This window comes from Ophidiomyces ophidiicola (assembly GCF_022830035.1).
Source record: "Ophidiomyces ophidiicola strain CBS 122913 chromosome Unknown scaffold_18, whole genome shotgun sequence".
NCBI lineage: Eukaryota > Fungi > Ascomycota > Eurotiomycetes > Onygenales > Onygenaceae > Ophidiomyces > Ophidiomyces ophidiicola.
In genome coordinates this window covers 122,965-146,284 of record NW_026054658.1, presented here as the reverse complement: position 1 = coordinate 146,284, position 23,320 = coordinate 122,965, and the positions used below count along the sequence as shown (strand labels likewise).

The 23,320-nt window shown below is 44.2% G+C and overlaps 9 protein-coding genes across 9 annotated transcripts; 2 read left to right on the top strand and 7 right to left on the bottom strand.

Annotated features, from left to right (window-relative positions):
* Window positions 1-339: 339 nt before the first annotated feature.
* Window positions 340-5,631, bottom strand: dcl1 (Dicer-like protein 1; the record flags this gene model as incomplete). The annotated part of the gene is made up of 16 exons (XM_049253457.1): window positions 340-630; window positions 679-831; window positions 893-1,078; window positions 1,129-1,639; window positions 1,690-2,090; window positions 2,147-3,220; window positions 3,270-3,449; window positions 3,509-3,577; window positions 3,623-3,692; window positions 3,746-3,804; window positions 3,864-4,548; window positions 4,602-4,709; window positions 4,764-5,029; window positions 5,078-5,181; window positions 5,236-5,432; window positions 5,486-5,631. 16 exons carry the CDS (start codon window positions 5,629-5,631, stop codon window positions 340-342), a joined length of 4,500 nt encoding a protein of 1,499 aa, XP_049107539.1.
* Window positions 5,632-6,387: 756 nt separating this feature from the next.
* TAP42 (Type 2A phosphatase-associated protein 42) lies at window positions 6,388-7,586 on the top strand (the record flags this gene model as incomplete). Its single annotated transcript, XM_049253456.1, has 3 exons — window positions 6,388-6,653; window positions 6,700-6,934; window positions 7,008-7,586. 3 exons carry the CDS (start codon window positions 6,388-6,390, stop codon window positions 7,584-7,586), a joined length of 1,080 nt encoding a protein of 359 aa, XP_049107538.1.
* Window positions 7,587-7,632: 46 nt separating this feature from the next.
* On the bottom strand, window positions 7,633-8,715 carry LOZ57_004412 (uncharacterized protein; the record flags this gene model as incomplete). The annotated part of the gene is made up of 5 exons (XM_049253455.1): window positions 7,633-7,638; window positions 7,699-7,788; window positions 7,840-8,440; window positions 8,496-8,505; window positions 8,574-8,715. 5 exons carry the CDS (start codon window positions 8,713-8,715, stop codon window positions 7,633-7,635), a joined length of 849 nt encoding a protein of 282 aa, XP_049107537.1.
* Window positions 8,716-9,204: 489 nt separating this feature from the next.
* Window positions 9,205-10,254, bottom strand: HEM3 (porphobilinogen deaminase; the record flags this gene model as incomplete). The annotated part of the gene is made up of 2 exons (XM_049253454.1): window positions 9,205-9,938; window positions 9,996-10,254. 2 exons carry the CDS (start codon window positions 10,252-10,254, stop codon window positions 9,205-9,207), a joined length of 993 nt encoding a protein of 330 aa, XP_049107536.1.
* An 878-nt stretch (window positions 10,255-11,132) lies between these two features.
* Window positions 11,133-14,015, top strand: LOZ57_004410 (uncharacterized protein; the record flags this gene model as incomplete). The annotated part of the gene is made up of 3 exons (XM_049253453.1): window positions 11,133-11,598; window positions 11,657-13,868; window positions 13,928-14,015. 3 exons carry the CDS (start codon window positions 11,133-11,135, stop codon window positions 14,013-14,015), a joined length of 2,766 nt encoding a protein of 921 aa, XP_049107535.1.
* A 625-nt stretch (window positions 14,016-14,640) lies between these two features.
* Window positions 14,641-15,389, bottom strand: MRP20 (mitochondrial 54S ribosomal protein YmL41; the record flags this gene model as incomplete). The annotated part of the gene is made up of 3 exons (XM_049253452.1): window positions 14,641-14,878; window positions 14,943-15,233; window positions 15,304-15,389. The coding sequence occupies 3 exons, from the start codon at window positions 15,387-15,389 to the stop codon at window positions 14,641-14,643; spliced, it is 615 nt and encodes a 204-aa protein (XP_049107534.1).
* Window positions 15,390-15,778: 389 nt separating this feature from the next.
* Window positions 15,779-17,153, bottom strand: rio2 (Serine/threonine-protein kinase rio2; the record flags this gene model as incomplete). Its single annotated transcript, XM_049253451.1, has 3 exons — window positions 15,779-16,821; window positions 16,891-17,035; window positions 17,091-17,153. 3 exons carry the CDS (start codon window positions 17,151-17,153, stop codon window positions 15,779-15,781), a joined length of 1,251 nt encoding a protein of 416 aa, XP_049107533.1.
* A 448-nt stretch (window positions 17,154-17,601) lies between these two features.
* Window positions 17,602-20,541, bottom strand: RPN1 (proteasome regulatory particle base subunit; the record flags this gene model as incomplete). Its single annotated transcript, XM_049253450.1, has 5 exons — window positions 17,602-17,625; window positions 17,688-19,994; window positions 20,045-20,209; window positions 20,268-20,332; window positions 20,400-20,541. The coding sequence occupies 5 exons, from the start codon at window positions 20,539-20,541 to the stop codon at window positions 17,602-17,604; spliced, it is 2,703 nt and encodes a 900-aa protein (XP_049107532.1).
* A 553-nt stretch (window positions 20,542-21,094) lies between these two features.
* Window positions 21,095-23,183, bottom strand: LOZ57_004406 (uncharacterized protein; the record flags this gene model as incomplete). The annotated part of the gene is made up of 3 exons (XM_049253449.1): window positions 21,095-22,251; window positions 22,307-22,555; window positions 22,607-23,183. 3 exons carry the CDS (start codon window positions 23,181-23,183, stop codon window positions 21,095-21,097), a joined length of 1,983 nt encoding a protein of 660 aa, XP_049107531.1.
* Between the last annotated feature and the right edge of the window lie 137 nt (window positions 23,184-23,320).

The following is a 23,320-nucleotide window of genomic DNA, read 5'->3' as shown; positions in this document are numbered from 1 at the left end:
GATTAAAGAAAAGGAAGACTTTGTCTGTTGATGAACGCCTGATTGCGTCTCATTCACTTTTTTGTATGGAAATACGCGACAGCGTGTTTACCATACAGGTCACGGGATTTGTAGTCAGGGGCTGTGGTCGAATTAAACATTAGAGTGACTATGCCGACTAGGGTCTAGCGCTGTCTGAAACGTGGAGGCCTACAGTTTGATGGCCAATGACGTGGTCCATCATGCAACCAACAGCAGAGCACATTCGACAAGTCAACAAATGTTGTGGGACACAAATGCTACTATGAACCCCTTTCAACTACTCCGTATTATTGATTTGATTTTTTATACTTGCTCCGTTTATGTAGGCACCTTCTTATCTCCTCCGTTATGACTACCGCCACAATTACATCCATATATTTCACGGAATTTGAATGGTGCTAGGCCTTCCAGCTTTACAAGAGCCTTTTCACTAGCCCTAAGTTTTGCATAACGAGCAGAAGAGGCCACAGCTTCTGCCACCAGCTCATCATGCACAAGAACTGCTGCAAAAACTCGCGTACCAGCCCCATCAACGAATGGTACTTCTCCTGCCTTTAGGCAGTAATTTGAGCATCCAAAATCGATCGTCAGCCTGTTATGCAGATAGGTCTACGTAGAATCAGTATATTTGCGCACGGTTTAATGCGTGGAACTAACCGTAGGATGTTTGTTGGCGTAAGTGTCATAAATCGTTATGTCCTCAAAATACCCTTTAATAAATCTCTGGAAAAAATCTTCGACCACTTCAAATTGAAAATTCGAATCCACAAATATGGCACCTATATATGACTCCACCATATCTGAAAGACACTAATGACGTAATTAATCTCTGGCCTGCAGACTATTGTTCAACTAACTAGTAGGCTCATACCTTGGGCGGATCATTTGTTGAAGTCCAGAAATCCGGAGACTGCCCGCTTTCTACCTCCGCTACTTCGATCTCTTCGACATAGTTTGATATTTGTGACTGTAGTGTTGTACTAAAATAGCGTAGGTGAGAGTGCAGCCCGAGCTTTACAGCAACCGCCCCTAAGAACTTGTTTGACACCATTGCCATCTGTGGTTATCAGTACAAATCCTTGGTAATAGACAGGGTAATGTTCTTACTTTATGCTCCGTTAGCCATTGGGGATCTTTATCCGGATAGTGATGGTATAGATGCTCAACACAAGCCATATCCAGCAATGAATCGCCCAAAAATTCAAGCCGCTGGTAGCACGGAGCTTTCGCCCAGGCACTTGGATATGACGAATGGGTGAAAGCTGACCGCAGCAATTTTGGGTATTTGAAGCAATATCCTAGCTTCTCCTTGATTTGAGTTGCAAGGTCGAGTTCTGAAGCATCCACAACTGCAATTTGGTACTTCGGCAAACTATAGAGCTGCGAATACTCCGCCCAACTGGAAACTGTATGGTCCTTGCTGCTAACAAGCGTTGTCACTGCTTTGACAGCCATATCAAATCTGTGGAATGGACCGCCTGATAGCAGGGATGCGCCAATCAGTGCCTCACAAACGTCTGCGATGGTTTTGTCTGCAAGAGAATGTTTATTCTCAGCCGTCGTTTTGCTTTGACCCTTCCCCTGAAGTAGGATCAAGCCCTCCGGATACCAGCCTCGCCTAGCTTTGTGTAAGCACGTTATAGAAAACTTGCATGTTATTACAAGTACCTTGAAAAACTTTGACTTCTGACAAACTCATATAGTTTGAGATTCACAGCCGTTCGAAAAAGATTTTGATTACAGATCAATACCATCCGCTTAACGTGAAATTCGAATTCATCGTTGTCCGGATTCATGCTGAACAGTGATATGGACGTGGCCATTTTCAAGAAACAGTCGCCTAGAAATTCTAAACGTTCATAATTTTTGCCCATTCCTCTCTGGAAGTGAACTTGCAAAGCTCGATGCTCTTCTGTATTGTCCGAATCCTTAGTCAAGGATTCAAGAGCAAGGTCTAGAGGGATACATAATTCCAGTTTTTGGCATGCCTCTGACGCAATGAGATACGATTCTATTCGGCTTATTATGGCTGGAAAAGCGAAACTAAACGCAGCAACGGCAGTTGGAAGCTTCCAAATAGTATTAGTATGTAGGGATCTACTTCATGCAGCCTAATGGTACTCACTGCGGAAATTGCCAGAGCTTCAACGCAAATAAAACTCATCCCTTCGTTCAACTTTTCCTTCTCTGTCCTCTTATCTAAAAGATTTCTGCGAAGGTGCGCCAGTTCAGCTCGAATGACGGGTTGGTTCCAGTCACAACTTTCTAAGAACCGTTTTCTCGCATTTTTATAGAGATTCAGGGAATATTCCATAATACTTCCCATATGTTTTCTTTTCGCTATTGTAGAGGGTGGACGGTCGGCAGGCCGGAGGTCTGGCTCAACTCCGCAGGTGAAATAACGATATCTTCCATCCCACCTGTCGTAGAGGAATCGATTGTCAAAGAAATTCTTCGTCAGGCGAGGAGACCAAGGAATTTCGGGGGTATCAAAAATATTTTGCATCAGCTCCCAGTCAAGAGCGGTTCGTGGCGGTAGGTCATCACAAGAAACATCATATTGCAAATTCAACGGAGCTAACCAGTAAGAAAACATTCTGGGATTCCGCTCATAGATTTTATGAAAAACGTCCTGAAATATTCTGAGGGTAAAAGTTGTAAGCAGTTCTAAGTCAACGGAAGATACCTCTATGCCGGGTGCTATCGATTGGCATGAAAATTCACACTCAATATCATCCTCCATATAAAGAGGAAACTGTGGAATAGATGGAAGTTTTTCACGTGTCAACATGACAAGCGGGTGGTAATCTCTACGGAGTGCCTTTGACGGAGAAATGTTTAGAATGACAGCGCTGAAATTCGCCGGTAAAGAGCCACGACATGCTTCCCATAGCTTTGGCTTCACTATCATATTGTATTGATTGCATTTTTTTGGTGAAATTGCAAGACGGGCATTTCTCATGGCAGGGAGCCGCTTATGGTACGTGGATACAAAATGGTCGTCGAGGAGTCCATGGGCCCTCAGCAATAAACAAGTCTCGAACGCCGCAGATTGCTTTGCGATCAGCTTCTTTGATGATGGTCTTCCGGTCGCACCACGTATTGGTGATTTCTCTGGAAGAATAACTTCACAAACATATGCGTCTTGAGAGAGCCTATTGTAGTAATTTACTCTAGTAGATGTTTCTTTTTCATATTGCTAAAGCAAATTAGCAGACCTAGAGTACAGTAACAGAAAGTAATCTTACCAAAGAACTAGCATAGTGCGAAAGAACGACTAGAGAGGAATTGAACGTCAATTTTGCTCCCGTGGCTTGAACCGTATAACTCTTCCTCTCACGGTCATTTTCATAAAGATGATCTATATCAGTAGCAGAATCAAGAAGGCGGTCTTTTGGCAATGATGTACAAAATCGTCTCATAGTGCCCTAAAGAGGTAGATTCAATGCCCCATTTCATTCCATAGACGTATATTAAGAGTACTAACCTCTGATTTCTGAAGATAATCAAGACTATCTGAATGTATAACGTTATCTTGTTCTACCATGTGGGCAAACTATTATTCGGTTAGATGGTTTCACAAAAACAGAAGTAGGGTTACCGTTGAGTTTCTGTGCCTTGCTCGCCCCCGGCTCTGAATGTATTTTGTGAGAGTGGCAGCGAGATCAAACCTGATAGAGCCATTGTCAGAGTTGCAACACAACACAAAAATTGGCCTTTATACCTAACAATTAGATTACAGTCCGGAATATCGAGGCCTTCTTCTGCAACTGATGTTGCAAACTAGGAGATTGTCGGTCAGATATTCAAAAATCCACAAAGCAAATCTCAGGAAATATTACCAGGCAATTCACATCTCCTTTGCGGAAGGAAACGACTTCCAACACCTGTTGACGAAAAGATACATTCATTCCCCCTGACGTATCAGGGCGCACACCAATAAGCACCCCTGGCCGAAGGTATTTGGTACCGATTTTGGAAAAAAGATCACATAGAATTCTAGCTGTATGCCGTTGCTCGGTGAAAACGATGCATTTTGTATCTGTGTGCCTCTCAAAGTACTTCAAGAGCTCATGATATAATCGCTGAACCTTTGGGCTGAGAAGTTCTGGCCGGCCTAGTGGTTCTTCAAAAACATGTAAACGCAGAACTTCTCCAGCCTCACGAATATGTTGAATTTCCGATTCAGCCTTAATAATCTTAGCTACAGGTATGTTACCCATTGCTGTTCGTGTTGCGCGGCCTTCCAATTTTGGCAAAGACGTTTCGGCCAATGCATATGACCAGACCCAGTCAGCACACCAAGCACCCAAGTTTGAAGAAGCATATAGAGAATATGTGAAAGTTTTTTCTAGGGCCCGTACATTCCCGAAGCGTGAATGTAATTTCGTGTACAATGGAGTCTCAAACGGCGCATTCAGGCGATCGTACACCCAACGTTCTTCACTCGGCCGTGCAACTGTCTGCTGTAGGAGCGAAAGATTGGAAGCGGTAGCAATCTGGCTGTTAAGCATTGTTTCAAGTCTCCTATTTTATGTCAACAGTTATACGAGAATGTAGGGCACAATAGCCTTTAATACCTAGCGGCTTTAACAACGTCTACTTTGGCGTCGACAGGAGAAGCTGTCATACCAAATATTTTAGGCTTTTTGAAGTCTACCTCTCTTAGGTAAAAATCTTTCACAATTCTACAATCACGTCAATCATGCGGAGAGAGACCAAAGCCAATATCAAACACTCACCTCGCATAAGGATGGTCTTTTTTCGCATGGTGGGCTTCATCGAAAATCAAAAGATTGATATTTTCCATTTTTACAAAAGAATGAAGTAGGCATTGGTGTAACACTTCAGCGGTGCAAACAATGACCATATTCTTCTCAAGGTGCTTTGCCCACATTTCTTGATCCCACAGATGCGTTTCCATAGCCCCACAGAACCTATCTATTTTCTGGTCAATGTTATTCTGAAGAACCGCTGCTTGCTGAAAAACAAGAGTGACGCTGTCGACCTAAAAACGTTAGCTAAACGACGGCAGGGCAATGCGGGAAGCGCATACCAGAAAAAAGGACACTCGATGAGGCTTTCCGTAACTCCGATCTATTAATTCCTGCTCTAAAATATATTTCAGGAGTAGTACCGCAATCAGTGTCTTTCCGGACCCTGTACATGATTAGAACTCCACCGACATTCGCTCCATGGAGCGGAAATAACTACCCGTATCCAATACAGCAATTATGTTTGAAGTTTTCGCCTTTTCAAATAGTTCCATTTGGTACTCTCGCGGGTCATGTACCACGGAGGCAAAGTCTTGTTTTGCAAGAATATTGGACATCGACAGTTCGCTTTCCTTGGTTGTTTGAATCGCTTCCTTGATGTCGTCCGCTGTAATAGCCTCCGCCCGAGCAGATAAACTGTAATATATCTTAAATTAGAGGTGTAGGAAATTTCGGGAGAGGCGACGAACAGCTGTTTGAATCGAAGATTTTGTTTCTGTCGTAGGTTCGTTGCGGCATGCTTGTCAAAATTTGAGCCCTCGTCCTCACTATCGGAATCAAATGGTTCAGCTGAGCTATCTACTGTCTTTTCGATCACAGAATCGCCATCTTCCATTGCGTGGGGCTTCATTTCCTAATATATTCTGGAAAGCAGTTTGAACAGATTCTGTATAGATAAATGGACACTTCATCAGCAAATTATCTCTGGCAATGAAAATGATTGATACAATGTTTCCACACTTATAGGCAAACTTCACTGGTATTGAAGAAATGAAAGGAAGCAAAATTCTTTTCAAAGAAAACACGGTGCTTGACTAGTTGGCTACCCAATACCCCCGGCCGAAAGACACAAGAGAAGTTGTGAGTAGTGAAGGGTGTATGGTTTCAAGCACCATACAAAGAAAAGAGAAGCCAGTATAGATGCTTTTTCTCAGCACTCTTGTCGTTGGCTATAGGATATGCGCACAAATGCAGGTGTAGTTACTGGTATGATAAGTAGTCAACAGTAATTATTTAACTAGTCAGCATGTAACTAATGTGCCTTGATAGGCACAAGAATCTCCATTTTGATTGGAAGAAATAACTGCATTATACGGGGTAGTTTAATATGATGCTTTTGTTAGTAGCTGCTCTTTCACTGGTATTCTCATGTGTTCTTTGGGCTTCAGAGGATGTTTGGTTTAGTTAGTTAGTTCGTTATATAGTTAACCTACTCTGTGGTTAGGTGAATGATAACTACATTTTCTTGGCATAAAGTTTGGTGACAAACTTCGGCAGAGATTCATTCATGATTATTTCCATCACTAGGCAAACATCTTTCCTTTCAGCTCACAATAATTTGAGACAGGCTTATTTGCATATAGCGTACCTAATGGACGAAGAACCTAAGAGCTTACAGATACTTTTTTCTTCCGCCAAAGCCCAGAAAAAGTCACTGGAGTCGGCACCTAACACCAACGATGAAGCCTATCAAGACCAATTAGATTCTACGCTCCAATTGTTTGAAACTTGTCATAAGTTAATCGCAAAGCTCTCCTTATTTAGCCCAAATGAGAGCTTGGAAGACATCACTACGGCTGATCTCCAGTTCGGACTCCCTCATCCCTTGTCCATTCGAGGACTAATTTGTGACGGAATGTAGGTACTTAGCCTTTGACTACCTATTCGCTGAATTACTTCAAAGAGCACGAAGTGATGATCGCCTAAAGAATGCCCAACGTGTTCGGGAGAGGTACGAAGCGTTCTTAGAATTGTTGGACCAATATGGGATCTTGCCTGCCGCGGATAAGAAGTTTCATGAACAATATCTTGAATCCCCAGATACCTTTAGCCTCGCCCCTGCAAACGATGCAGCTGCCCGAAGAAATGTTAAGGTTGCCCGATTTCGTGAAGAGAAGGAATTGAAGCAGAAACTCGAAGTATGGTTTTGTGAACCTTTCCCTCAATACACAACAGACTTTGTTTTAACCCTTGCGGTTTGTCCGTACTTAGTACCTGTCGCAGAACCAGAAGCCTATAGAGCACGATGATGAAACAGTGAGACGATTACAGTTGGCAGAAATACATCTCTACGTTCATCAGACGTTCCAGGCTTTAGACATGTTAACGCAAGAGGTGTCTATGCTGAAAGCTGCACAGCTCGCAGCAGCTACGCGTCCGCAGCGTGTCCCACAAGATGCTAGGGAATATAAAGAGAATGACATTCAGAGCTACTCTGACCGCCTTGATGTTGGGCTGTCCTCCAGTGGCCGTGGACGAGGCAGTCCTTTATTAAATAAGGCTGGCGTTCCATTACAGCCCTTCGTTCTCACAAGCCGAAGAACGGAAATTCGAAAAGGCGTCTTTCGACCTGGGCATAACCTTCCAACTATGACTATTGAAGATTACCTGGAAGAGGAACGGAGACGAGGAGGGATTATCGAAGGCGGTGGCGAACAATCCGGTATACGCAAAGAAATCGATGAGGATGATATGGAAAAAGCCAATGAGGAGACCATGAAGGCACGAGCATGGGATGAATTTAAAGAAGAAAACCCAAGAGGCTCGGGAAACACGTTGAACAGAGGCTAATTTGCCCCCTTCGTCGCCGATGCTACGACGCTAGCGGAAAATGCCATCATTCCTAACCATTAGCTATTAGTAAAATGAGTTGGAGCAGTCGGTTGAGTGAAGAATTAATTACCTGGACCCGAACCGGAAAATTCTCTTTGTTCAGCTCCGGCCACTTCGATAGCAAGAGTTTCAAGAGTTCTCGTCCAAGAACATCATATCCCTGACCAACCTTAGCAAAAACAAACAAGTAATGGGCCGTACTCAAACTCACCTTTTCCCCGAAGTGAAGTCCATCTATAAAATATTCCAACCCAAAACGTGGCGCTCCCGGCATACCCGAACCTGGAAGAGTATCTTCGAGATCGAGTTTATGAAATATCTCATCGACATCACTATCGGTTTCATCCTGGCATTTAACCCTAGTAATTAGTGTCCAAAAGTCGAACAGGGCAAAGCGGTCTGTTTTCGCTTCAAATTCGTGGCCAATTTCGGTAATTTTCTTAGCAAATTTACGTTTTGATTCCCATGTTCTGTGGCCGCGTCCCATGGCAGCCGCTGCCCGCGTGGCTTCGACGACCGATTCAAGATCGAAGTCTGTTGAAGGCGGAGGAGGAACATCTACTGGCGGCGGCGAAATTAGGATGACTCTAGTGTCTTTAGTGGCTGGGTGCTCGAGAATGGTATCGACATAATGCCGGATATGTTTTTCGTATTGTGCTATGGGTACGTATGTTCGATCGTCTCCACCAAGAAAACACGCGTCATTCGCTCCTAGAAAGATGGTTATAAAGAGCGGAGATGGCAAACCACGTTCCTTTACAGTATTGAGAATGCGCTCATCGAAAGCCTGGCGGAGCGATTTTGTCGTTTGGCTGCATATGATGAGGTCAGCCAATGCCAGGGTTCTTAGCGTTAAGTCGGGTATACCCAGAGTATCCTTCAAAGATTATAGAGTCAGCTACTTGGATCTTGGGGGACTACTTATTAGAGATTTTGAAAATGTACCTTCGTTCACAATCTCGACACGATCTTTATAATATTGTGCCAGCATCCACCCAAACCCAGAATCATGCTCTTCAAAGGCTCGCTCTGTGAGTGAATCACCAAAGAGGTAGATACGCGGGTAGTTATTTGGGGTAGATGGCATAGTGACGACTGGAGTGAACCCGCTCTTCGTGCGGAGTACTGCCTGTTGAAACACTATCATATGCAATGTTGGGATTTGGAGAGCTTACCTCGTTAACTATATAGTTAGAGTTCACGGGCACTAGGCAACAGGCTTGGCAAAAACACGTGTGGGTCTTATTGGACAGCCAAAGGTACGGAGTAGTAACAGGTAGGAAAACGGTCTGCTAGATGTGAAAATATAGTGATATCATCTTGGATTGTAAATTGGAAACGGAAGCTATGTCATAAATCAACCAGTAGGGCTAAATGTCATCGGCTATCGCTACCGTGGTTTCATTACTTTCTGGGTTTCTACAGTGGTAACCCATATTTTGACTCGAATTTTTTCAAGTCATCAAGGATATGTATATATTTACATACATATACACTCGCCCTCTGAGGAGCACTGTCGTTGGATACGGAGCACTAAGAACATGCCAGACTTCCAACCCTTGTATTGCTATTTTTCTTACCATTTCTTTTTTTGTTGGATATCCTCAAGTATCTTCCCAGCACCGTTCTCAACGAGATGCATGGCGACATCTTTTCCAAAAGCCTCTGCTTCCTCGTTTGACATAATTTTGCAGTCCTTTTCGACTTCCACCGCTTCTTGCCCATCAACGCTGGTTACTATCGACCTTAATCTCAGAAACTCCTCGCCATGTTCATTTTGAATCCACTCCGTTTCAACACCCAGAGGGGCACTACAGCCACCTTCAAGAACCCTGAGCAAATTTCTTTCCGCAAGGCATGCGAACGTAGATTTTTTATCTCCTATTTTTTCAATCATTTCTTTCATCCGTTCGTCATCAGAACGAATTTCAATTCCCAAGGCCCCCTGTCCGACAGCATGAAGCATTTTGCCGTTTTTAGAATCCAAATACTGCGTAATCCGCGCCTCCCAGCCGGATCGCAATAAGCCGGCTGCAGCCAGTATTAAACATGTAAATGGGCCATCTTCGTCGTCGAGTTTTGCCAGTCGAGTGTCGATATTACCTCTAACGTCTTGGACTTTCAGGTGTGGATAGTGACGCCCAATTTGAGCTATACGACGCACCGAGGATGTTCCTACCACCGAACCGGCAGGAAGTTCGGCTAGAGTCTTAAAAGATAGGCCTTTCTTAACGACAAGAACATCTCTTGGATCTTCGCGAGTGATTATAGCAGCGAGCGCACAGGAGGAGGGAATTTGGGTGGGAACATCTGAAGAAGGGTTGCAGAGGTTAGCTAATGGCGGTATTTAATCACGGAACCGTATACCTTTAAGAGAATGCACTACAAGATCTAATTTTTTCTGAATAAGTAGTTCTTCCAATTCCTCAGTCCAAAGATTTTTAGTTGTGAATTCTCTCAAGGGAGTGACTTTATTAAGGTCGCCGGCGGCATGGCGACTGTGGATCTCGAATTCGCAGCCAGGCCAGGCAGTTTGCAAGGCATTTTGAACAATGTCGGTTTGCAAGAGGGCGAGCTTCGATTTGCGGGTCCCAATAGTAAATGATGTTTTCTCGCCTGACGCCATGGCTTCAAGAGGGGTATTTCACAACGGGTGAAAAGCGTTCACATGCAAATCAAAACTTGAAGTCAAATTAAAACGAGTAACTGGTTAAGAAAGAGAGTCGTAAAAAAAAATAGAATAGATACAAAAAAAATTATATTCCATAGACTACCGTCACAACTGGCCTGATGAAAGAGTGAATATTCAGCATTGCTGCACCCCTCTTCTGCACTTCCGCCCACCAGTAAAGCTTCGAGTGTCAAATGGAGCTTTCCCCAATTCGCCCTAGCGCAAGGAGTCGGAACTATGTTTGTTCCGACAACGCTGGGCCGAAACTCTGCCCAGACGGCCATTGAGTCTAGCAGCTTTGAAGAGCCGTCGCGTGCCAGGGCGAGACGGCGCACGCAGGTCTAACAAAGGGGATGGAAGGCTTGTATAGCATGCGGTATCAGTGTGCGCAGTCCTCTACATCAAGTAAGTAGTTAGTTAATCGAAGGTGCTGTATCAGCTGCACGCACATTGTACAAAGTAGTTACCGTGCATATGCACGCAGCACTGTGGCCTGTATTCTGTGTTCACTAGGTAGTTGGAATGTTTTTAGTTGCGATATTCAGCTATGTTGCGGCGACTCGAAGCATTATTGCCCAGACTGTTCTGGAAATTACGCCATTCACAGGCAAAACGGTGGTGCCGGACCACAAAATACCGTATTACGGTACCCTCGGCATCTCTCCCCATCACCTCACGTACGAGGGGACTTTCTTCCCCTGCTTCCATACCCGATTATTGTTGCGATTGTTTGGGTATTCCATGATATAAGCCTACCATAAATTATATATGGCTTGAGTAGTGCTGTTTCTTCATATCCTACATTCTACACTCTACTTTTCCCTGAAACAACCATGACTACCAACGGCCGAGCAACGAAGCTTCCCATAATCCCTCTGGCTAAAGGAACGCTTCTCCTGCCTGGAACGACCCTGAGGATTCCCCTCACCGACCGCTTTGATATCCCTATTCTCCTCACGTCCTTGTTTAGTCGAACCCCTCAAAGGCACGGCAACACCCCCGTCATCGTTGGGTGTGTACCCCTCGGCTCACCTCTCCTCTCAAAGGATGGACAGCACTTGCTAGACAATAGGGAGAAGGAATCCAAGCGTGGAAAAGAGTCTATGCAGATTGATTTGTCGCGTGTCTCAAAGGGTGATCTGTTTGGATACGGGACAGTTGCCAAAGTGATCGGCGTGCAGGGGCGGCCGCATTCCGAGCCCTACATGCTGGTTGAAGGAGCAAAGCGGTTTGCACTTCGAAGAGTCACAAAAGAGCAACCACATTTGGAAGCTGAGGTTATGATCTTTGATGAGCCTGGTACCACTCCCCTCCTCAATCTTCCCGACGTGAACTCCCTTCTGACACCTGTTGCCAGTACCTCATTCTATCGATGCCAAAATACCTGACCTTTTTGACCAACTTAAACAGCTGTCTCGAGAATTTCTGGCTCTTTTGAGGCTTGCCTCCATGTTTTCGTCGAAATCAGGAATGTCACCACTCGTTGCGAGAAGATTCGAGCTTCTCATTTCGAAGAAAGAACTTTCCCAAGCCGGCAGTCTAGCTGATTTTATGGCGGAGATAGCAGATGGGACTTATGAAGAAAAATTGCGAGTTCTAGCCTCGTTGGATTTAAAGGATCGACTTGAACGAGTTATTGAGATGCTTTCCAAACAGGTGCAATCTATCAAGAATGTCATCCAAGTGACTACGGTGTCTACAAATAGTTTGCCAGCAAATTTCGGAATTGACATTAGCACTTTAGATCCGCGTCAGCGCGAAATGATTGGTCGACGAACCCCTGGCACTGCTACTCCTTTTGGAAAAGGTGACGGTGAAGGTGACAAAGAGACCAATGAGATCGACGAACTTCAGCAGAAACTCCAGAATGCTCAGTTAAGTTCTGAAGCACAGAAGGTTGCCGATAGGGAGATAAAGCGCCTACGACAAATGAATCCTATCAATGCAGAGTATGGTGTTTGCCGTACGTATTTAGAAAACTTAGCAGAAATACCTTGGACGAAGGTTACTGAAGACCAACTTGGCGTTGAAACATTAAAGCGGGCACGAAGACAGCTGGATGATGATCATTATGGCCTTGAGAAAATTAAGAAGCGCCTTTTGGAATACCTCGCAGTTTTGAAGCTTAAACAATCACTCAACACTGAAGTTGAGGATGAAATCTCCAGGCTTTCTGCCAATTTGCCCACAATAGAAGACAATTCGGATGAAAAGGAACCGATCTCAGACCCGGAAAGAACTAGTATCGAAACGAAACTACAAATCTTGAAGTCAAAGCGAAAGACTGACAAATCACCGATTCTCCTGCTTGTTGGCCCCCCCGGTACAGGTAAGACTAGTCTTGCAAAATCAATTGCTACCTCATTGGGACGTAAATTTCACCGCATTTCACTTGGAGGTGTCAGGGATGAAGCCGAAATCCGCGGTCACCGAAGAACATATGTCGCAGCGATGCCAGGCCTCATTGTGAATGGGTTAAAGAAAGTCGGGGTCGCTAACCCTGTATTCTTACTCGACGAAATCGACAAAGTGGGCGGTGCAAATTTCCACGGCGACCCTTCAGCAGCGATGCTCGAAGTGTTGGACCCTGAACAAAATCACAGCTTTTCTGATCACTATATCAATATTCCTATTGATTTGAGCAAGGTTCTATTTATTGCTACTGCAAATTCGCTGGATACAATACCGGCTCCATTACTTGACCGCATGGAAACAATCCAGCTGTCGGGCTACACGACCATCGAAAAACGACATATTGCTAGGAGGCACCTTGTCCCAAAACAAGTCAGAACTAATGGCCTTTCTGAGGGACAGGTTGATTTGTCAGATGAAGTTCTTGACAAGGTCATAACCTCATACACTCGAGAGTCTGGTGTTCGTAATCTGGAAAGAGAGATTGGATCCGTCTGCCGCTTTAAGGCAGTCCAATATTCTGATGCAAAGGATGCTGAAACTGCCACTGCATACGACCCTAAGGTGACGATCGAAGATTTAGATGAAATCCTTGGTACAGAAAAATTCGATGAGGAAATTGCAGAGAAGCACTCGCGTCCTGGCATTGTTACCGGCCTTGTTGCCTATTCAAGTGGAGGCCAAGGTAGTATTCTATTCATCGAAGTTGCTGACATGCCAGGAAATGGAAGTGTGCAGTTAACCGGCAAGCTGGGAGACGTTCTGAAAGAGTCTGTTGAAGTTGCTCTAACCTGGGTCAAGGCACACTCATTCGAACTTAGTCTTACCCAGGACCCTAATGAAGATATTATGAAGCATCGAAGCCTTCATGTCCACTGCCCATCAGGTGCTATTCCTAAGGATGGCCCGTCTGCGGGTTTAGCACATACAATCGCCCTAGTTTCTCTTTTCTCGGGCAAAACCGTTCCACCAGAAATTGCTATGACAGGAGAAATATCTCTCCGCGGTCGAGTCATGCCTGTTGGTGGTATTAAAGAGAAGCTCATTGGCGCTCATAGGGCCGGCGTGAAGACCGTTCTTCTGCCAGACCATAATCGCAAGGATGTCAGAGATGTTCCAGTTGAAGTGCAAAGTGGCATCGAGATTGTATATGTCAAGTAAGTTTTATTGGCTTTCTTAAAGCTTCCTAGTATTTTAACCTCAATTCTTTTCCTAGGCACATCTGGGAAGCTATTCGGCGTATTTGGCCCCACGATCATTGGCCTGGAGAACATCGCCATCCGGTCTTTGAAAGTAGGCTATAACTTTACTACCGAGTCGCTGTACGGTAGTGGGATTATATTCAGACTTTCGCCTTCGGTAGTACGCATCCTTAGCGACGACGGTGTTTTTTTCTTTTTTTTTTTTTTTTTGTATGTCGAATATAGCCCTTTAGCTCTTTTGGTTTTCTATTCATATGTATAGTTAGTTTACAAATATCCATCTTTTATGCCGGGTGACCCCGTCGAATCTATCTAATTTGGTACGTCGTATTTATAAAGATAGAGCGTAGAGCATAGGACATATCTACAACGAAGTCTGTGGAATCTGCAAATGACATGCAATGCGGGCAAAACTAGTGCCACGAGTCAAGTTTAGTATACGTATAGATTTCAGTGACTTCTCATTCTGCAGAGAATTCAGGGGAAGCACAAACAAGATAAAGAAGCCCTTAATGATAAAGTGAAAATTTCAAGTATATAAACACCTCCAGGGGAGAAACCAGGTAAAGGATAGAGTAAAAAATAGTTTAGTACAAGTCGGCTAATATGTCAGCGGACGGTTGCCCTAGGTTGGTTTGATATAGAACGAAACGGAAATTACTCCTTAAAGTTTTTCAACACGATGCCGTAGATCCATGTTAAGTCATATCTGGACAAGGAATTATTTCTATGACGTTGTTTGTGATGGCTTGGATGATTGTGGCTTTAATAATGGCCTTTCGAAGTTCAGCCCTAAGGTTTGCCATGTTGGTTGCCACGGCTCCATTCCTTCTTTCACACGCTTCGCCTGATCTGCCAGTAGTTCTCTTTGCTTTTCTGGAGCTTTCAGGACAGCATCGGGGCTTCGAGATTCCTGGAAATCCTCCTGCATTTTTTTGGCTTCGAAGTACGTATCTCGTTCCCATCTGCATAAAAGAAGAGTATTAGCGACTATGTGAATACGTATAGTAAGTAATAAGAAAAGCGTACGGTGCAAAATCTTTCGGCTCCTCAGGCCAAATAAATGGTTCCGTCATTTCCACTGTCATTTTTTTCTTCGCCATTGGCCTTCGTAACGGACCAAACCCCTCTTTGCCGAGAGCCCGTTCCCGTGTAACCTTTTGCTGTTCAACATAGCTTCGCACTTTGATCACATCGACATTATATGCCCTTTTTAGATAATCTTTCAAGTCTAACTTGTTGAATGAGAGTGGAACCCAGAACGAGGCATAGCGAGGAGGAAGAAAAGGTGTGCGGATGAGTGTGATCGTAAATTCGGGCCTAAATTGCAATCATGTCAGAACAAAATACCGGAAGGCACTGAGAAATTAAATAGGGAGGTCAAGCATACAGATAGACTTGTTTTCGCTGCTCAACGGGAACCGGATGTGTGTACAATTTAGAAGGGACTTTCGGAAGGCTAGGGGCTCTAGGCATATTCTAATAGTAGTCAATGACGCCAGAAATAATATAAAGAATGAAAAGAAGCGAAAAACAGGAGACTACTCTTCGTTTGTTCAAATCGAAGCGCTTTCTACCTGGACATTGTGAGAAGCGGAGAATCATTTTTGCACCGGAGAAAGTTGTTTCGTCTTTAGCGTCTGCAGTCTTCCGTTTAACCAACTACAGTCAAACCAAACGACAATAAATGCAAAGCTTATCCAAAGGAGCAACTTATAAGAGTCTGGAGCTCTAGGCGGGCAGCTGTCTGCTTAATGAAGATAATTAACATCCTTATGTATTTATTTCTTTTCTATAATCATAATCGATGAGGCTACAATACGAAATGTAGGCGCTCTATATCAACATTTTCTATACATAACAATTCATGACGATCCTGAAAGTCGAAGTTCATTCATTGCCGAAACTTCAGTTGCGATTGAGAGACTCGGTTGGCTTTCTTCAGGTTGGTCAGCCTGAGTTGTATCTAATAAGGTGCCGCCATCGCCGTTATCGTCCTCATCTTGCCCAGAGTCAGAGTTGAGTTCGCTATCGTCATCACCTCTCTCCCCTGTAGCGTCTCCATCAACGCCAACTTCCTTCATATATGCTTCCAACTCTCGGGCCATTTTCCTTGAAAAGCCAGAAGCTTCAACCTCAACATCTAATCTCGGAGTACCATCTCTGCCAACAATCTTTTTGGCATCACGGAAAAAAGGGCCTGGTTCATCGCTAACAAACCCAAATCGTCGCTGAAAATACCGTTTGATGCAGTTCACATCTCTATCAAAATACATTTCGGCGTTTGTGTGGTCTGTTGAGACCATCTGTGGGAAATCGATAATCACAGGTACCAACTTCAAGTCTTCTGGCTCAATTTCAGATCCTGCCGGTTGCTTTCCTTTATCTGCCTTTTTTGACTCCTCCCTAATCAAAATATTAAACTCATTAAAGTCACCATGTATTAATCCAAATTTTGCAAGCTGAAGTATCAAATCGATTAATTCAGAATATAATAATGCGGGATCTGGAACTGAAGCGATTTGCCTTAAGGGAAAGGCATCGATCAAACTCATAACAATGGTATGGCGATTCTGTGCGATTGGCTCTGGGACTGGAAAGCCTTGTTGACGGAGCGCTTTCATAAAGGCGAATTCCTTGACGGCAGCTAACCTAGACATATACATCCACGAGGCAGACGTCCGATGGCGGAGATAATCTCGATTATTTTTAATAGACCGAAATGATATACGCCCCAAGCGATGTATTTTTAAAATTCTTTGCACTTTTGTATGGTCTGCTACCACTATAATATCCGACTCCTTTCCAACCCCAATTTGATTTCCAATTGAATATATGCTCTTCTGCTTCTGGTGAGTATGAAGGGCAAGGTAGTCAAGGCCGCCATACGTAAGTCGATAACCGTCATCTAATAATGGTCCACAATTAGTCCGGTTACAGCTCAAATTTTAACAATAAGGATCTGCGCTCAGCATACATTTTGCATTCTTGACCCTCCCAATCAAATTTATTTTTGCAAGGTTTGATATACACTTATGAGCCCCGCTACCACCGCGAAGGCCGGATAATTGAATTATTAAAGGTGTTGGTACAACTTCATGGTTTCTACTACCGACCTCAACCTGTATTATCTCTTTATCAGTCCTCAGCTGCTAGTAAAGTGTGAAAGACGCTTACACCTGCTAGAACACGAAAATCCTCATTTGTGAGGTATCGCATGGCTTTTGCATCCAGTTTCATTTTGGAGAATATCTTCTATGAGAATTTTTGGATCCAGAACAGTTTTACTAGAGTTTCTCAGCTCTTCAACTACAACAAGTAAATTGTGGTCAGAGGTGCCAAGCTCCTATAGTCACGTGCGTATTATGTCATCCTTATCGGTCTACGGAGTTATCAGACGACTAAGCAACTCGACTAAAAAGGTGACCACTTAAAGATCATTCAGCATTAGTCATTGTCTGTCTGTTCTAACAGGAGTCGAAGAGCCCCTTCATCAAATCGATCCTCATCTTATTGTCTTCTATCTTCTTTCCTGAAGGCTCGATGTTTATCACCTGACTTGATGAATAATAGTATTATATCTATTGAATGAATTTCCCTTCCATGAATAAAGACCTAGTTTATTTGACAGTATAGTGCAAAAGAAAAGAAAAACATTTCATGCCGTGGAAGGATCTGGGATGCCAGATCATGAGCCCTGCCATTCCGGATTCTATTATGCATTGAATACGTTAGCCTTTGATTTTATAAATGGATAATGGCGTTTCTGCTTACCTTTCGCAAAATCACAAGTCCTTCAAGAGTATTGCTGAGACTGATATATTCCTCGTCTTCAAGTTCGGCTCTTTCCCCGTATGACAGTAATACGGGCGTACTTTGCGTTTGCCACCCAGTAATGGTTTTTGGTCGACCAGCTTGGCCGACCACATCCACAGCCTGACCAACACGAACATTCACCTTGAGGGGCTGCAGATCTTCATCAAGTGTAACCAAAAAGCGGGGGTATAGCGCGGTGACGAGATAGTAGAGGAGATAATGAGAATCCGCAAGAACAAAATCTTTGGCATCTATCATGGCGACCAATACGGTGAGCAGGCCAGCAGCAGCAACCCTTGATAGTACCTGACGATCAGTGTGGAATGGGTTGACTGTAAGACTGCCTTTCCCCATGTGAAGGAGGCCTTGGGCGATTCGGACCATGAATAGTGAGCCCTGGTCTCTATGGTAGTAGCTTGCAAGTTGCCGAAGTAGCTGCGCCAGTCTAGCGTTGTTGGTGCCGGCCCCAAGAAGGCCCATTGCGAAAATAGCATTAACAGCGACATCGTTGTCATTATCATGGGTATATCGTGAAAGAGTATCATAAACGCCCATTTGGGGGTTACTTGCGCTGATGAGACCCATGGCAAGAGGTACAGCCTTTCGGATGTTCGCAGCACCATAGTGCATTAGGTGTCCAAATTGTCGGAGAACCATTTCTTGCCCGATATCTTCTCCCATGGCAATGAGCGACAAACCAAGTACAGCGTAAGATTGGACAAGCTCCTCTCCTTTCTTCTCCTCCTTATCATCAATATGCTCGTTGCAAATATGGAGGAGTTCTTGAAGTTTTAAGACTGTACCAGTTCCAGCCCAGGCGCACACAGAAGCTAACACAGACGTTGGTTTGGCCATTGGGTGGTCAATTGCCTTTAGGATGTCGAGAATAACCTCAACTTCTTCCTGTCTCCCGAAATAGAGTAATGCAAGGCCCAGCGCCATAAATCTTGTCCATTTATCTTTTAGTTGGGGTTGCCTCTCTTCATCTAATAAGGTCGTAGCAATAGCCTCGCTAACTTGATGATTAGACGAGCCGACGAAAACCAACCCCAACGACACTGCAGCCATTGCCGAAATCTGCATTGGTAGTGAAGCATCCTCAACAATAGGCAAAAGAAGATCCAGGAGATCCTCCCGGCATGATCCAGCATATGAAAGTCCCAGGCCCATTATCGACGCCACGCGCATCATGGTGTTTTTACTTGCCAAGTTATCCGAGTCACCTAGCAGGGCAAGCGCAGGATCCGAATCGAGCCTTACACCGGAATTAAGTATGCCAATTGCGAGTAGAGCTCCAGCTTTGATTTGATACTCTTCCAGGTAGGTGAACCTGTCAATCTTATCCAAGCCTTCATCTACGTTCCATTGAAGGAGCATTCCCATGGAAGCTGTTGTTGACATCATGCCATCATCCTTCGTTTTCCATACCCATGGTCCTTTATCACCGTCAACTAACATCATCTTATCGTTAGAAAAGCCTGCATTTGTAAAAGCATTCACAAATGCACTACTCAGGTTGTGTCTCGCAGAGTCAACATTTGTAAGGCCTGCTGCACGGTTAGCGTCAAGATGACACTTGTAGATATCTGCAGGCATCTTTGGATCAAGTATGTTAAGCTCTTTAGCAACAGTGCGAAAGTGGGCGGAAAGCTGGGAGTTATTAAGACATTCGGCGAGTTCTGGGTCGGATTCATCTTCTATATCTAGCCAGATCTGCTGACGGGCAACTAAAAAGGCCATCTGTCGCCTAACAGATTTGTCTGTTGTTGCATTGAAATCACTCAATATTAGATCGAGGTCATTCAGCCGAATGGCAATGACAATGGCCTGAGTAAATTTGTTGTACCTCATGTAAATATCATGTGCTGTTCGCAAGAACTGGTGATCTTCTGGGTATGTAAGAAGATTCACCATACTAGCCATATAGAGACATACTCTAGGGTATGTATTTTCGTCGACGAATTTAGATATCTCCTCGATCATTTCGAGCTCACTTAGAAGGTCGACAGCATCTGCTTCGGCGTTGTGTCTAAGAAAGTAGGGAACCAGCGACAGAGCAAGGTCAACCAAATCTTGCACATCCTTTTCGTCTGTTATCCTATTTTGGTATTCCTGGCCAATTTCCAACGCAAGATGCCTGATATACTCATGGCCCCAAGAGCCAAGGTCGTCCGATCGTGAAAGAAGGCGGTACTTGAGGGTTTCGAACTTTTCTTCGTCGCCATAGGTCATGCCCAATACCGAAAGCATATCCGCAAGAGAATCCTAGTTCAAGTCAGTTTTCCCGATTGCAAACTCCCCATCTGCAAACCGACCTTATCATCGCCACTTGGCCATTGCTCATACTGGGATGCGAGCCCATCATAATGCGGTCTTAAAAACTTCAATGGTTTTGGTACAGCTGTCATTGATGATGTGGATGTCTTGATTAGTTCTTTGATAGTCTCCAACGCTTGTTTGTATAATGAGGTATTCGGCTCCTAGGCAGGCAATGAGCATTCAATCACACGGCATCGAGAAGAGAATATTCTGAATTACCTGTAGTCTCTCTACAAGCATCTCTAGTTTTTCCTTTAACTGTTGGTCCTCTTCATTGAGCTCTTCTACCGAGAAATGTTAGTACCTTGGAACAGGGAGTGTCAAAGGCAAATTGCGGCCTGCCACCTATACCTTCTTTGGGTACCTCTTCCTTTTTACCATTTATCGTCGTCTTCGCATCTTTCATATCCTTCTTCTCTTCTTGAACATCTCGTAAATCGTCCACTTTTCCCTTGCCCTTGTCTGGCGCGCTAGACTGGCCTTCTTTTGCCATTCCGAGAGGTTAGAGGGGCGTTGTCTGGGAGCGCAAAGTATGAGCAGGCAAAGGTGCTGTAATTGGTCCTGTTTACACTGTGTTTTCTTTTAATTTCCACGGCAGAAGAGACCGGACTTAGAGGTGTGAGGAAACGGAGGTATGCGGATTGAACGTGAAGCTTTTAGGTCGCTTTGAGCTCCATAACTAGTTAAGCCTGCTTAGTCAGACTAATCAACTTAATTTAGATATACTACGGAGTACTAGTTAACCAGCTTAGTCGACGGCGTACATAGTATAAGCCATGAGGACTTTCCCCGTCACATTTCCATCAGTAGCCCGTGCTTTTGTGACGACAGCTCCTAGTGTTACTAGGCTGAGTTCTACTTAGAAGAATTCACTATGCTTATAATCAGAAGTATTAAAATCTAACTAAACCAATCATAATCGTACTCTATATCAGTGAGCAAGATCGTACTCCGTACATATCATAAATTTACTGGTATCTGCATTCCAGTAGCAAAATAGAATATAGATACAGTAATGCAGAGTGGTTTTTGCTACTAAATATGTTCTATCTTTCATCATGTGAACAGAATGGGTCGTCAGAGCCCATCGGAACAAACTCAGAAGGCTGAGAGTCAGAATCACAGCCACCGATACCGGCCATAAACTTGGTTATATACGCCTGTGTTGAGGTTTCAAAATCGTACACTTTTGCACCGGAGGGAGATAAAATGTCAAGTGACGTGAGGTTGGGGAAGTGCCCCGGGAATTCAAGAAGCAAATCGGATATGGACGAAGAACTCGAGAGAGCCTTCTCAGTGGAGTCAACAGTAGGCGGTGCTGGGTCCCGAACTATTGTTTGTGCATGGCTATCTATATTCTTCTGCTGAGATGCGAGGACACTTTCTTTCACATCGTCATGTTCTTCTGGTATATGAAATAGCTCATTATGCACAGTGGCTAGTGATAAACCATCTTCAGCAGAAAAGGCGGGGTATAGTAGATAATAACCACGGATAAGAATAAACTCCACCATGTAATCCATCCAGGAGGGAAATTTATTGGGGAGGCTCCCAAATTGTGTTTTCTTTTCGGATCTTGATGGGGAAAGCCGACGAGAAAGAAACGATTGAAACTCAATCCACTTGTCTCCAAAATATAGAGCAGCATTGCTATTTGGGACCTGCCAAAGGAAAATGGGCAGTGTTCGCTGATTGTCAGTCACGGAAGCCGTCTCCATCTTTGGAGGCGAAAATTTGCGTCCATCAGTAGGCCTTGTCGAAGGAAGTTCCAACGACACTCCTAAAAGATGATGATTCGATGATTCATTCCCAATTGAATATCTGTATTTCAACAATGAATAGTGTATAAAGTGATAGAATGATGGCGAAAGCTCTGTTTGCGGTGAAAGTACCAAAACATGGGAATGCCACGGGTGACGGGGGTACACCGCATCGATATTTCTTATAGCTGCTTCCTGCGCACCTAGTTTATGTGATAGGCGGCGACGCAAAGTAAAGTGGCGGTTCGACGTGTGTGGTGGCCAGGTAAAACCACTCAGATATTCTAATAAGGAAGCATCGGCATCAAATGGCAACTCAATAGTGAGTCCAGGGACAGCGCCAAAATAATCTGCTTGCTTGAGAGATTTGAGAAGTCGCAATAGCGAGCCAGAAGATTCTGGAGGCGCATGGACAAGCATCTCAATTTGTGGGGCGTTCCAAGCTATCAATGAGTGTCAATATATGGCAAGGACGAATCAGATTACTAATGGGTTTACCTGCTAAAGCTTTTGAGTCTAGCCTTGCTATCCATTCAAAATCGGATACCCTTCCCTGAAGTCCGATATGTGTGATGCCTGGCTTGGATGTACTGGTCTTGACGCCCTGTATTAAGAAATTTTCATCTCTACTGTCATGAGTAATGATAATGCGAGGGCGCAGAACACTGGATATGTGGGATAAGGCAGCATTTACGCTTATCTCCATTCTGGCATCTGTAGACCACTGGCCATAATCAGGGCGAGCATCTGGTGAATGCCGATTAGAAGGGCGACTAAATCCAATAAGGAGAAACGTACCATGCCAAACTATAGGGCATTCTGACTGATGGTAATTATTAGCTTTTTGTATTCCCTCAATCGAAATATCTACCCGACCCATCAATGCGATGTGTACCCGATTTAGTCTATTTGCCGACATTTGACATGCGAGCGGAAGTAGATTGGATAGGCTCTTCAGATTAGCAGCAGCAAAAAGAACGATTTTATTCTTGCCATTATACCCCACAAATCCATGGATAGAGTATAGCGACTTCGTTAACGTATAGAATCTGATCGGTCCGTTGAAGTAATGATCATTTCGCTCTCGTGCTTCATTCGGAACAGGCGGGGGGCCCTTAGGACGAGAAACTCGGTTATGGACAGGGGGCAGATAGCCAGAGGATTCGTGTTCGGTAGTAACTTTTTCGGAATGTATGTAGGACGTATGGGTGAAGATAATATAGCAGAGAAGAACACCGATGATCAAGGCATAGACTCGTCGTCGGCGTGGAAGTCGCCATGACTGCCGTCGAAGTCGTGCAGGTTTATCATAATGATCGTCATATTTCTTTCCCAACTCTTCATCCGCAAAAAAAAATCCCTTTGGCAGAGACATGCTCTTTCCGGTCGATATAACTTGGGCTCCACAGGAGCTCTTTCGCTCGAAGTGGTCATTCGAACAGGCGCAGACTTTCAATAGAACTAGTCATCGGAGTTAAAAAACGACAACTATTCTTTTCAGTCCATCTTCAA